We start from the raw sequence: 14722 nt of genomic DNA on the forward strand, positions 1-14722 counted from the left end.
CTCCCATGTGGGAGGAAAATGGACAAAAATATGAAACAGTATGACAATATGAGTTCAAGACCTAGAACATTAGGCAGCAGAGGACACTGGTCCCTTGAAAGATGAGAAATAAAACTTTGCAGATGCCTCAGCTTTAATTACTTTGAGAGAGTTTCCAGGCTGTAGCACAAGGCCGGGGAGACAGAGCCTGGGAGATTGCCTGAGTTGAGTTACAGGGAAGTGAAAATCTGGGGAGACCTAAGCAGCTGGGTCTCAGGATGATACATGAAGGATGACAGGTGGATAGGGAGTTCCAGAGAGCTTGGAGAGGGTCTCTTTTGTATTAAATAAGGGAGATTAAAGATCCAAATCAAACATTGCAGAAGAAAAGAATAATGATTTGGAAACATAGGAAGATAAATTATTCAGAATGAAAGAGAAGAAAAATATTTAAAAACGCAGCATTAGTGAGCTGTGGGATAACTTCACATGGCCTGTTAGTTTGGGTGTTTTATTGAGCCTCAGCCCTGATCCTTCAGAAGAGCAGACCTGGTTGCATATGGGTCAGAACTGCTGTGGGAAAACTGTCTGGCTTCCCCCACAAAGGAGTGCATATAACTGCCAGAACATTCTGGCGGTGATGAACCCGTATCATCCTCATGTGTGCAAAATCAGCCGTAGGTTTAACAGTAGTTTAAAAATAACATTTGTGTTAAATTTTCAATCTGAAAAGAATTCCATAAGCAAAACTTTTTTTTTTTTTTTATGATCATTATAGGTCAATTTTGAAATGTAGCTTAGAAGTAATATTACAAAGTTTTGGTTTCTGGCCGTTCATAAATTTGGTCTTTGTAAAGATTTCTTAAATGAAATCATTATATATACAGTATACACAAAATAGCATGTATCATGTGTGTAGATATAAAAATTATATAGGACATAAAAAAATAATAAGATGAAAATCTGTATAAAATACTATCCGGCATGAGAGATAGCACATTACCAGGGCAGATGCCTCTCCCTGCTTCCACTTCTTCTTAAATATCCCCCATTCTCCACCAGAGATGATGTCCCCATTAGCTCTTTGTTGCGTTTTTACTACAAATGTATCTACTATGTTTTGACTGAATAGAAACAGAATTATACTACATATATGCATATTGGCTGTCTATTTTAGTGCATGTGACTAAAGTCAAGTTAGTGCTATATGCTAGACTACTATGTGATTATACCACAGTTTATGCTTACTTTCTCTTGCTGGACATTCGTGTTGCTTCAATTTTTTGAATTTATGCACAATATTATACTGAACATTGTGCATGCGTCTTGATACAAAGACAAGGATATCTATGGGATATATTTAGTGGAAAATTTTACTGGATTACAAATATGCATTTGTTCAGATTTATGAGACTGCAAATTACTTACAAAATGGTTTGGGTTTACGTTACGCTTTTACCAGCGGAACATAACCATTCCATAATGATGCTTTTTGTATTTGTATTTGTCTCTTTTCATTAAAAGCTTGTTTGTTTTTCACAGTGGTACTGTACAGGTTTATACAATAGATAACACCACTGGAGCTATGCTGCTGTCTCATAAACTAGAGCTAACAGCAAAACAATATCCTGGTGAGTTATTTTTTTCCTTCTTATTTGTAATTTTTTAATGTACAGGTAATGATATGTGTAGCAACTGTGGATTTTCAATGATGCATGCTATAAGTCAAATACTGTTAAAACATATAGTGGTACTTTGTGTGGCCCAGGGATTTCTGTGTACCTAGAGCTCCTGAGGATGCTCCTTTTATTGTTATTGTTTGGTTTAGTCCTCTGTGTCTTTGCATAGTTTTAGCCTTTATAGTCTTTGGACTTTGCTCTAGTTTCTTAGCTGACTTCATTGCCTTTGCTATTTTGCCTTCCAATTCAGCTTATCCATTCAGCAAATACTTATCAAATACCTGCTATAGGACAGACTCTATTCTAAATGGGGAATACAGAGCAGTAAAAAAAACAGTGTCTTTCTGAACCCCTTAGTGAATCTTGAGTGGACCCTATAGGATTAAGTCTAAAGTCCTTGTTATAAGAAATGCTTTTGACTGAAACCAACAGAAAACCCATGTTATAGTGGCTTAAATAGGACTTGTTTTCTTTACTAGCAAGAAATCCAAAGGTGAGTTACTGCTGGCCTTCATTTGGCCTTTGCTTCAAGGTCTCAGGTAGTCTCTGAGTTGCAAATATTACTTCTGCATGTGAGTCAAGAAGAAAGGCATATGTGGAAGAAGAAACAGCATATTTGGTTTTTTAATCAGGAAAGCAAAAGGTTTCTCAGAAGCATTCCCACCGCCTACCTGGTCCAGCTGTCTTCTGCTTACATCTGATTGGCCATAATTCTGTCCCATTCACTACCTTTGGATTTTCCAAACCTTTATGGTAGAAGTGAGCAAGGGAGAACAAGGATGGAAGTAGATGTATCAACCAATCAACTGTGTCTTCTACATATGGGGCACGTAAGATCTTTTGCTGGCATTATTTCTTGGTCCGCTCAGCCCGTAATGTCTCCATAATTTTACCATAATACCCTATGTTAAAAGAAATACCAAAAGTTCCGTTTATTAAATAGTTAGGTCTAAATCCTAGTAGCATTTTCAAAAAGTAATGCCCATAAATGGAAAGAAAAATAATATTTTAATTTTATTTATTTATTTATGAATGAATTATAGTCACACAGAGAAAGAGAGAGAGGCAGAGACATAGGCAGAGGGAGAAGCAGGCTCCATGCACCGGGAGCCCGACGTGGGATTCAATCCTGGGTCTCCAGGATCACGCCCTGGGCCAAAGGCAGGTGCTAAACCGCTGCGCCACCCAGGGATCCCTTTAATTTTATTCTTAAAGAGTATTTTTTACTACTAGGATGTCTGTGCCTATTGGACACTAAAACTTTTCAAGCCTTGGAGTTGGATTGGGTACAGTCACCCACATTTCCTGTTCCACATTGATGTTCACATGACAGTTTTTCTGCAACAATTCCTAAAGAGTGGTCTTTGCAAAGATGTAACATCATCAAAATAAATGTAGCACAGCCTAATAATGCTGCAACTGTGAACTACCTAGAGCTAACAGTTTACATTGTGTCCAACAGATAACTATATATCTGTTGTATTTCTCTTGAAGATCTCATGGAACCCCCTGTGAGTTCTCTGCAGTGCCCTGGGATACGCTGCACATAGACAGGAACTGCAGGCTTGCCCTTTACCAAACCACCTGCAGATCCCTGAGAGTCAGCCATTGTCTCCTATTGTTTTCTTTACCTGAAATGTCCCATATGTCTATATGGAGGGTCTGTATCTATTGGTCTTTCAAGATGCAGCTTAAATGAAATCTCTTTTTATGAAATAGAATACCATTCCCTCCTGCGCCTCATTATATTCTGCATATAACATCTTTCTTATCACTGATAATGCTTTATTGAACTTAACTAGCTTACGGGTGGCTTTTTCCTGGTAGCTTCAGGGTAGGAGTGTAGGATGTATCTCTTTACACCAGGCTAGTTCAGTTTAGTGAGAGGCACCTAGTTATTAACAAATGTGATAAATGAATCAACATGTTTTTAAGCCAGTGACCTTTGCAGGATTGTATTGAACAGGCAGTGTAATCTCATTACTACAGGTCTCATAAATTTGATACTATACCGTGTTCTATGTGTATGTTAGTAATTGGGAGCCTTTTTCAAACTGTGTTCACTCTGCCTCTCCCAAGTTTAGATATATCCCCATAGCAAGAATAATTGCTGTATAATAAACAAACTTCTCTGATGTTTGGGTCAGAAAAAAAATGAGGCACTTGTCTAAATGTAATCCAATAAATAAAAATCTCATTAGCCTCAAGGAGGAAGCTAAGGTATCTCATGTCAGAATCTCAGGAAACCTTCAATATGTAACTAACTTCGTGTTACCCACATGTGTATTCCAGTGTTTTTGCCCATATCATATCTTTTAGCACCTTCCACCTTCCACTTGAGACCATTTTCTGTCTGTCATACCTCCTTCGGAATTTTCTTTAGTGAAGTTTTTTATGATAAACTCCATTCTTGGAAGGTGGGGTCTGAAAATGTATTTATTTGGCCCTTATAATTTATTTCTGATTTAGCTTTTTATACAGTTTTGGATGAGCAGTTACTTTGTATTTTGAAGTTGTTCAAGTACTGTTCAGTTTCACTGGTACTCTTGGGAATCTCTGGTTGAGTTGTATTTCCTTTTCAAGAGAATGGGGTTTTTTCTCTTTAGCTACTTCTAAGATTTTTTTCTTTGTCTTTGGGATGATTTCACTGTAATTTGAAAGGTGAAGAATTTTGATTTTTTATTAAATCTTGATTGAGATTCAGGTGTGCTGCATCTGAGGATTCATATTGTCCAACTGTTGTGCAAAGGACTCAACTGTTACCTCTCAAATATTGCCTCTTGTTTAATCTTTTTCTGGAATCATTTTTTTTAAAGATTTTATTTATTTATTTATTCATGAGAAACACAGAGGGAGAAGCAAGTCTTTGCTCACCACAGGTAACCTGATGTGGGACTTGATCTCAGGACCTCTGGGATCATGACCTGAGCCAAATGCAGATGCTCAACCATTGAGCCACCCAGGCATCCCTCTTTTTCTGGAAATCTAATCAGACTTACATAGCACTTTTTTATATGTTTCATAACCTGCCTTTTAACATTTTTCATTTTTAAAATTTCTCTGGACTATAATCTAGAAAGTTTTTCTCTATCTTCTGGTATAAACTAATTCTCTCTTCATTTATGTTTAATAATCTACTTAATCTGTCCATTTTAATTACTGTATTTTTTATTTCCAGAGGGTTTACTTAGCTCTCTTCTAATCTGTATGCATCCTGCTCCTAGTTTCAATATTCTTTTATTTCTTTAGGTAGTAAAAAATGTTTTTTTGGGGACGCTTGGGTGGCTCAGTGGTTGAGTGTGTCTGCCTTTGGCTCAGGTTGTGATCTCAGAGTCCCAGGATTGAGTCCTGCATCGGACTCCCTGTGGGGAGCATGCTTCTCCCTCTGCCTGTGTCTCTGCCTCTCTCTCTGTGTCTCATGAATAAATCTTTAAGAAAATGGTATTTATATTCTTTGTTAATCTCAGTATCTGAAACCTTTCTGAGACTGTTATTGCTGTCTTAGTTCTCTGGGTTCTCATTAACTTGTTTATATATATTAGGATTTTTTAAAAGATTTTATTTATTTATTCATGAGAAACACACAGAGAGGCAGAGACACAGGCAGAGGGAGAAGCAGGCTCCATGCACGGAGCCGGACATGGGACTCAGTCTGGGGTCTCCAGGATCACACTCTGGGCTGAAGGTGGCGCTAAACTGCTGAGCCACCGGGGCTGCCCCTATATTAGGATTTTTGACTGAGAACTGATTAATTTCCTTCAGACTTATTTGTTTGAATGCTTTGTGATCTAAATTGAATTTGACTCCTTCCAGAGAGGATTTGTGTGTTTATGGCAAGTTATGTGGGAGTACTACATCAGTCTGGAACCCTTTGCAGTATATTCAGTTTGCAATTTTCTTTGAATCATACAAATTGCTCAAATTAAAGATCAGTGAGGACTAACTTGTGGTTACAGGTTCTTAAGGGAGATTCTTTGTTTTCCATTCATGGACAAAACATGAAAGTATCCTTTGCTATTTCTTTACCTTCCACATGGTAGCGTTTAATTCTTATTCTTGTACCATGAATGTAGCCATCTGTAGCTTCACCATTACCTGGATGTCTTCTCTTAGATACCGTGCCATGGCAAAGTTCTGAGCTTAATCTCCTGTCCCTCCTGGCGTCATCAGAAGTAGAAGTCAGGGTCTCTAGGGTTTGGCAGAAAAATTCAGGGCAGAAGCACTTTGTACACTCACTTACCTCCCAGCATTTTTAGTTGTTTTAAGGTGTTTATTCAGCATTTTATTTTTAGAGAGAGAAAGAGTGTGCACACGTGCATGCAAACAGGGGGAAGGGCAGAGGTACAGAGAGAGAATTCCAAGCAGGCTCCATGGCCAGCACGGAACCAGACGCGGGGCTCAGTCCAACGACCCTTAGATCATGACCTGAGCCAAAGTCAAGAGTTGAGTGCTTAACCAACTGAGCCACCCTGGTGCCCTAGGATTCAACATTTTAGTCGTTTCAGTGTAGTGAGTGATTTAAGATGTTGAATTGCTGTACTGTCAGATAGAGAAATTAGCTTCTTAAGTCTTTATCATTCTTATTGGATCATGGCCTTTAAAGGCTTGCATATATTTTTCTCTAAAGTCAGATTGGTGGCCTGCAAGAACAGAGTGATATGTATTTTTATTGTGATCTCTGGCCCTTTTAAATGTCTATTTTTTTATCCATACTTACGTTATCCTGCCTAGTAGCTATCAGCCACATGTGGCTATTTTGATTAAACTAATTGAAATAAAAAAAATTAACACTGTATTTCTTTAGTTGCATGGTCACATTTAAATGTTGAGTAGCCATGTGTAGCTCGGGGCTGCCTGTTAGACCCAGAAGATGGGAACGTTTCCGTCAGTACAAGAAGTGGTCCTTACTGCTTCTGTTGGACAGCACTGTGTGGAGTTCTTCAGATTGTTCTGTCCTTTCTCAGGCTCTTGGAATGCCATTTCTTGCTTTGGTTACTTACTGACTCTCACTCTTGTGGTCTTTGTTGTGAGAGAATTTTGCCAGCTTCAATTACATCACTTTAGGTTATAAACCTGCTCACCCCTGGGGAGGCTTGTATTGTCCTCGTACACCTGGAGCAGAGGTGAGCTTCCTTGTATCCCTCAGGCTGCACTGGCTGAGTTTCACTGGCCCACGGTGCCTTGTGAGTCCTTACATGATCCATAGCTTCCTGTCTGACTCCCAGACTTCCACTGGTTTCAGACCCCTTCTTTGTCTTTGGGAAGGATGTAAAACCCCATCTCCCTCATCATTGCTGAGTCTCATCCCATCTTTCTATCCCTGTATTTCCAACCTGTCTCCTCTCCCTGCTTCCAGCCCTTTACCCTCAACCCAGATATTAACCAGTCTCTTTATTCTTTTGTCTTCTGGAGCTTTTTCTTTCTTGGAAGTTCAGCTCTATAACAAAATATCTTTGGGTTACTTGTTAATATTTTTCTCAATATGCAGATTATCATAATCTATGTTTATTGTAGGCTGTTATCACCTAGGTAAATTTACAGTAATCTTGCCACATGAAGATTAGGTTTACCACCATCAGTATTTTATTACAGATCTCTGCAACTAGATTTTAATAAATGTATAATGTTTGGAAAGTAAATATGCATATTATGTGCGTGTGTGTGTGTGTGTGTATATGTAATATGGAGTAATAAGTACACTGTTTATAACCTCTCCTTTTCAGTTAACATCCTTTTATGATAGTGAATACTTTTTCTCTTGTACCTGCAGTTGCTTTCAGTTTGTAAACTTCGGTTTGGTTTTGTGTGTTTCTTCTTAGTTTGTTTTAAAATTTTCCCACGGTTATATTCCCATTTATTTTTCATCTGCACGAATAACATGGTTATTCATAATGGTGGGGATTACTAATGTGAGGATTCGAACTAGGCAGAAAGGAGTTCTCTCTGTTAACCAAGCCTGTCTTCTGTAGACTAAAATCTATATACCTTCTCTTTGTAGCAGATATTCTGTATTTTATGGCAAAATGTATTAATACTACAAATTAAAAGAATTTTAAAGAAGATGATACTATACCTGGTTTTGAATTATTGACAGGAAACACTAGCATATTTCACTTAACTCTAGTTGGGAAACTTGTGTTTTACTACATGGTGAAATTATCTATGGTATTGAAAGAATAATTATTAGTTAATAGAAGATATGAACACCTGGAGTACTCAAGCTGGAGTTGACCTACATAATCTTAATAGAAGATTAAACTTCAATTTACTTTAACTTGGATCCCTTTAATATTGCCAATGGAGCATGAAGATAGTGGTACAATAGTATTTTATATTCTAAAACACCTTATACTTTGCAGACTACTTTGACATTCAGTGTTGAATCATTCAACTCATTATCCCTATTTTATAGAAACTGAATTGCCCAGAGCCAAAGACTTCTAAAACTGCACAGTTGTAGTTATTCGGGCTGATAGTGGCCCAAAATGGCTCTCACTTTTTAAAAATTTCTTGGCAGCTGAGTTTGTTCTGCTTCAGTCAAGGGTAGTGGCCTTACTCATTGTACATGACCTGAAATGAGTAGGATTCATCTCATTATTTGAAGCAGACAGGTGTTTCTATTTTATTTCAACTTGAAAAAATACAGACTAAAAAATACCGTTTCTGAAGGAATCATTTATTTTTAACTCTTCTCACAATTTCTTAACAGATATTTGGAATAAAACAGGAGCTGTTAAATTGGTCAAGTGGTCTCCTGACAATAGTGTTGTAATAGTGACCTGGGAAAATGGAGGCCTTTCTTTATGGAGTGTGTTTGGAGCCCAGCTGATTTGTACGCTTGGAGGAGATTTTGCGTGAGTGAATAAAGACAACTTGGAGACAAAAATAACTCCCATTATCTCTAAGAAAATACACATGCACAGAAATTTTGTGTCATACAAAAGCTAGCCTTCTGCTTTACTTGATGTTTAACCTCAAAACAATTTGTAAGGTTCAGAACTAATTTGTTCAGGATATACTGATTCTCTAAACATGCATCCTTTTAAAACGCATTGTTTATTTGGTAACAGTGCATTTATTTGTTGAACCCCTCTTGTATATATGAGAGCACATTAGATTCAAGGCTAAATCACATGGGGTTTTGCCTTCAGGTTGCTTATGATCTAATAAAGCAGAAGTCATGTACGTAAGTAGCTAATAGGAAGTGGAAAATGGCATTATCTTATTGGGTTGATGTAGGTTAACTCAGTGGGTTTATATCTCTGCCCACTCCATTTGCTACTTTGAACCTTAGTCATGACAAAATGAATACCTCTTCCCAAACTGTATGACCCTGTCAAGAAGTTACTCAGCACCTGAAAGACTGTGTCTAGGTGATGTGCCTAGGTACATCAACCAACATTCTCATATTACATGCATTATTATGTATTTCAAAATCAATTTGAGTTTTTAAAAAACTGAAGCCAAATATTCTGCATAATAGAAGACTGTTTTTAACCAAGTTTCTGTTCTGTTTCAGTTATAGGTCTGATGGTACCAAAAAGGATCCCCTTAAGATCAACTCTATGGTAAGTACTTTCTATAAAATACTGGTATATTGTGGGGTGCCTGGGTGGCTCAGTCAGTTACGGGTCCAGTTCTTGATCTCAGCTTGGGTCTTGATCTCAGGGTCCTATGTTCAAGCCCAGCACTGGGCTCCACGCTGGGCGTGGACCCTACTGGAAAAAAAAAAAAAAGTGTGTGTGTGTGTGTGTGTGTGTGTGTGTGTGTGTACGTACATATGTGATATGTCATTTATAGTTACATAAATATATTTATAACATGTATATTTCTATAGTGTGATGAACTTGGATATTTCTTCTTCCTTTTTTTCCTCTTCTTGGCTCTGGTAAAATTACAAAACTATTTTAATCTCAGCAGACTCTTCTTACACAGTTCTTGCTTTGATGAAAGTATTTTTTAAAATCAAGCTGCCCAGTTTCCAGTACTTGTTTTTGACTTTGCTTCTATGTATATAGCAAGTCCCTGCCATCTTTGGGAACATAGGAACTATTCAAATCAGGCCTTTGTTCTTCCAAAGCATACCTCAATTCCTTATGTGACTCACTAGCACCCATTTCTCATGGCCTCATTTCTTTTAACATAAAGTGAAATGCTCTTTGGGTGTTTTTCCTGGAGGATTTGGACATTATTTGAGCATATTTTTAAAACTTGCCATAGATATCTGTCAAGAGAATTAAAATCACTGTAGTAACAATATTTTTATTGATTACATATTTTTAAGAGTTTCTGTAGAAAGCAGTGAGGTGTAACCCCTGTGTTTACATAAAGACATTTTCTTACTGTAGCCCTTCTGTGTATCATCTATGAAATTAGTGGCTGTGAGACTTGTTCACTGCCTTTCTCCCTTGCCTCATAGAGGAAGACATTTTCTGATCTTGAGTTTCTTGAAGATTGAAAACCACTGTGGTTGCCTTGAGGAATGGTTCCCAATCTTTCACTACCAAGGATTTGCTGTCTCTTTCCACCTTCATATTTTAAAATAAGTTTTTGAACAGATGATTTATATAACTGCCCATCAGTGCTTTTGAGTGGCATGCAACAACCAGTGTTTTTAGCCTAAGTTGATATATTAATAACAAACTAAGAATCTAAGCATTTTAGTTCACTGTTCAACTTTTATGATAGGAGAGCAAAACTTCTATGAAGCTTTAGAAATTTAGCAACAATTTATTTTCCCTCTCCTATTTTCTTGACTTTGTAGATTAGGAATCACTAATCGTAGAAACAAACACAAGAAAACTAAACTATCATGGAATGTAGTTATACAATATTAAAATTGGTCCTGGAGAGCTTATTTGAGCCTTCTCATTTTATAGTGGAAGAAACTTATACCCGGAGAAAACCAAATAACTTAGCCAAGATTCTACTGCAGAACGGCAGCTAGGCTGGAACGAAAACCTTAGTCTCATAGTTTGCATTCGAGTGTTCTTTGCTCAGACTGCATCTGTTCTGGGTGCTGCTTTGTCATGTTTCAGCCAGGTCACATGGGTCTTCCTCTGCAAGGAATTTCTTTGTATTTGAGAGGCAGTTCAATTAAATTAACGGAGAAGTTACAGAGAACAGTGTTTCTTAGGATTTGGGGTTAACATTGGTATGTAGTGAGTCCACTCTTCCAGGTGGAGAGTGGTAATGGTGGTTTCCACTGGAGGAGGGCTAAGGTGAGCAGGTGTGGCTAGGATTCTTGTCTGTACAGCTTCTCAGAATTGGTCTAGCCTTTTGAAATCATTGGTGATGCTGCTGTTGGTTGTTTCAGGATTTGAATATTTGAAGCAAGGAAAGGTTAACAAACCTGATTGCCCTGATTTTTCTTCCCCTTCTCTCCAAGAGCTGGGGAGCAGAAGGCTATCACCTCTGGGTAGTCAGCGGATTTGGTGCTCACAACCCTGGAATTGAGTATGACTCCAAGAGTGTAGTTAAACAGCCCGGCATTCTGCTGTTTCAGTTTATCAAGAGTGTACTCACTGTAAACCCTTGTATGGTAAGTGTTTTAAATTACAGCTGTTTATTTTTAGTGGCTTTCGTAGTAGACTATCAGATTCTTCTCAAATTGGTGGAATATCTTCTTTTGTATATTTTTTGTGATTGTTTTTCTTTTTAATAATTGAAACCAAAATTTTACTTCTGAGCAGCTTTTTTTTTTTTTTAAATAGGATCACAAGCCATTAAAGGGAAAGCAGTGTTTACAGATCTACTTGAATAACTTAATTTAGTCTTTATTTGAATAGAATTTCCTAAAATGTGCTCCACAAGGCAATACTTAGCAGAATCAGTAGTAGTTGCACAGGATAAGGACAAGTTCTGTTGTCCTGTTAGTGAAATAAGGAAGTTAGGGCCGTAGAAATTTCTTTATTGCAGTACTGCAGTGTCTGTCATATGCTCATGTGCGTTGTGAAAATCCAGGAGTTGGTATATGAAAAACAATGTTCCCACGCTTACTTAACTATGAATTTTTAAGGAACACTTTGAAGAAAATATGCCTTGGGAAACACTGCCCCAAATTATAGTATAAACTCCTCATGTTTTATGAAATTGAAACAACATATTAATAATCTTACATATTATTAACATATAAAAATAGTATGGGTTACGTATTAGAAGTGTATGCCTTCACATCTGCCACCAGTGGGTTTTTAAGTATTTGGTACAACCAGTTTCTAATTAAAACTTGTAATTACAATAAACTGAGAAGGAATTTGACAGTACCCTGGATCAAGATTTCATGACGGTAGCTGAAGGATAAGAATCCCCCGAAAGATAAGAAGAGGGTAATTCTTCTTCCCCTTCTCTATCCCAAATCATAATTTAAAGGCAGATTTTTATGGCATTTCACAGCATTTGAACTAACATGGAAAGGTGAGAGGCTGAGGTGCTTTCTGTCTGATGGAATACTCAGTGAATAATATACCTATATGTGAGAGAACTGGTCTTCTAACTGAAAACCAGGGCATAAGCACTAAAAGTAGAAATTGTCTTATTTGTCTAAATATCCTCAGAGCCTGGCACAGTCCTTGGCAGTAGCCAAGCATTTACCCAAGTGAGTGTTGAATTGTTCTGAACCCGGACCACAGACTTGGGCTGCTCCTCTTCCTTCTCTTCCTTCTCCTCCTCCTCAGGGTTTAAAAGATCCTTCAGCATCTGTTATCCCCACTGGTAATCCTCCCCTCCTTCTTGCCACCACTCATGAGGTATTTTAAATGAAACTCGTTTGTAAACTGTAGATGATAAGTAGTGAGTAAAATCAACGTTGAGATGCATGGTGCATTTCCTGTAATAAAACTAAATCAAGGTATTACTTATTTTCTGTTACCTGATACCGAGTTGTTTTTATTTGCTTTCCTTCTTTGCCCTGTGCTTCCTTTCTCCTTCATCTAGAGTAACCAGGAGCAAGTGCTGCTTCAGGGGGAGGATCGATTGTACTTGAACTGTGGAGAGGCCTCGCAAACCCAGAGTGCCAGGAGTTCATCAGCACACTCTGAGCATAAGGCTGGTGGGGGCAAGAGCCCCTTCGCAGACAGCGGTTTAGAGTCTCAGGGTTTAAGCACTTTGCTTGGACATCGGCATTGGCATGTGGTACAGGTAAGTCTTCAGTGACTATTGATTGTTGACTTAGTCCTTGGTAAAATAGCACCTGGAGCAGAGTTTTAAATATTTCTTCTGTTGCTTTAGAAAACAGAGAAACTTTTTAACCTTTTTGACTGTCACCTCTCTTCGCTTTTCTGTCTTGTCTTCTTCCTTTCTTGCCACTGATGTAGCACGTGTGCCTACTTGCTTTAAGCCCACTAGTCCAAAACCTGCAAGTTTATGCTTTACTCTCTGGAATGAGCACAACTTTATACTATTCCAGCCCTCCCCAGCCCCCAACCTTTTGGGTATAAATTTAGCTCTGTGGATTTGCATAGGCAAAAGTGTAGTGATTGATGGAAAGTGACAGTGCCGATGAGGACCCTGTGCAGCTGACCTTGTCGTCCCAGTGGGTACATTTTGAGGTTAACTGCCTATTTTAAACTCAAATTGCAGGCTTGCAGACACACTCTAGAACCTTATTGTTAATAATTTTATTATTACATAAATCTTATTCCAAATTACTTACTCATTCTGGTATAACTTTTAAATTATCAATTTCTTTTAATAATTCTGATAAATTGTCATTTAACATGGAAATCAATTCTGAATTTTGATACCAAATAAAATTAATTTGGGTAAATCAGTAAATTGAGGTTTCTTGAAAGAAATTTTCATACACAATTGTATAAGTCCTGAGTGTCTTCCTTCCCCTGCTGATACCGAAGTGTCTTAGGTACATCAGAACCTATTCTTGTGTTTGTTTCTTTTCGTCAGGTTCTGTATCCACAATTCTTGACCCCCTTCTTCATTCTGTGCTGTTACTTTACTAGCTTGTTCAGCTCCCATGTTATTTTCAGTTGACTTTAAGTGGAGATGAGACACGAACGGTCAGTATGTGAAACGTTGAAGGAGGAGTGTCTCCTGCACTGACATGTGGTATACACTCAAAGAAAATGTATCTAACTGACATTAATAAATTCATAAAATCAAACAGTGTGCATACCATTTGATAAATAGTTAACAGTTATGAAATAAATCTGCATCGGCTGCCTCCTTGACTAAAATTTTCCACTGCTCCCTTCTCTCCTATAGCCATTCCTCTGCTATTTTCATTTCCCCATACTTTGAACTATTCATTCTACACTGACCTAGCATCAATGCCAGTTCTGCCTAGCCAGGTCTGTGTTGCCAGAGAGCCAAGTAGAGCAGAGGATCAAAGAAGGTAGGTCTGGAACTCAAAAATCCATCAGGCAATAACAAAAATCTAATTTCCTTCCAGCTCAAAAATTCAGTGATTCTGTGATTCTTAGCCATCTCTGAAGTATCCCATATTAGTAGTGTATCACGCTGATTTTACCACTTTATGCAAAGTAGGAGGTACTAGCAGTATTCCTTTGTGATTTTATTCTTTAGATATTGAAACTATCTGGGAAGATGAACTTGTTTGACTCTAGCTTTACCTTTTTTACTTTCCTTAAAACTAAGAAAAATAATGTCAGAGTTGTATTCCCAAAACAATTGAGTTATAATAGACTCATAGAATTTTTAGAGCTGGAAGGACTGTAGAGATCATGTAGTCCAACTGGATTTGTTACATGAGGAAACTGAGGCTCAGAGCAGTTAGGTGACTTGCCCAAGGTCACATGGCAGAGCAATGTCCTGCTTACGTAGTGTCAGACTTATCCTTACCATAATGTAAAGTAACAATCTAACCTGTTGTAAGAACTCTAGGTATTAAATGTTAAATCATATAATGTACTGTTGACCTTGAGCTAAGACATAGAATGTGTCTATTAAATAGGCAGCGTTTCATTACAATTTGCCTATACTTTGTTTGCTGGCAATCCAGCCAAATGCATCAAGGCATCATCATGAGAGTGTTTTGGTTTGGTGGTTTACAGTGTCCATATAATGCTAATGCTTTACCTTCTGGGCTT

The 14722-nt window shown here is 37.8% G+C and overlaps 1 protein-coding gene across 5 annotated transcripts in view; it reads left to right on the top strand.

The window, feature by feature from the left end:
- RIC1 (RIC1 partner of RAB6A GEF complex) overlaps positions 1–14722 on the top strand; it is a 144960-nt gene that overhangs the window by 103370 nt on the left and 26868 nt on the right. For all 5 annotated transcript variants that reach the window (XM_077909624.1, XM_077909614.1, XM_077909608.1 and 2 more), the window contains 5 exons: positions 1522–1610; positions 8368–8512; positions 9178–9226; positions 11047–11199; positions 12594–12797. In XM_077909624.1, the coding sequence (XP_077765750.1) occupies positions 1522–1610; positions 8368–8512; positions 9178–9226; positions 11047–11199; positions 12594–12797 (640 nt within the window). The remainder of the gene's footprint in view (positions 1–1521; positions 1611–8367; positions 8513–9177; positions 9227–11046; positions 11200–12593; positions 12798–14722) is intronic.

This window comes from Canis aureus, chromosome 1 (genome assembly GCF_053574225.1).
Source record: "Canis aureus isolate CA01 chromosome 1, VMU_Caureus_v.1.0, whole genome shotgun sequence".
Taxonomy (NCBI): Eukaryota; Metazoa; Chordata; class Mammalia; order Carnivora; family Canidae; genus Canis; species Canis aureus.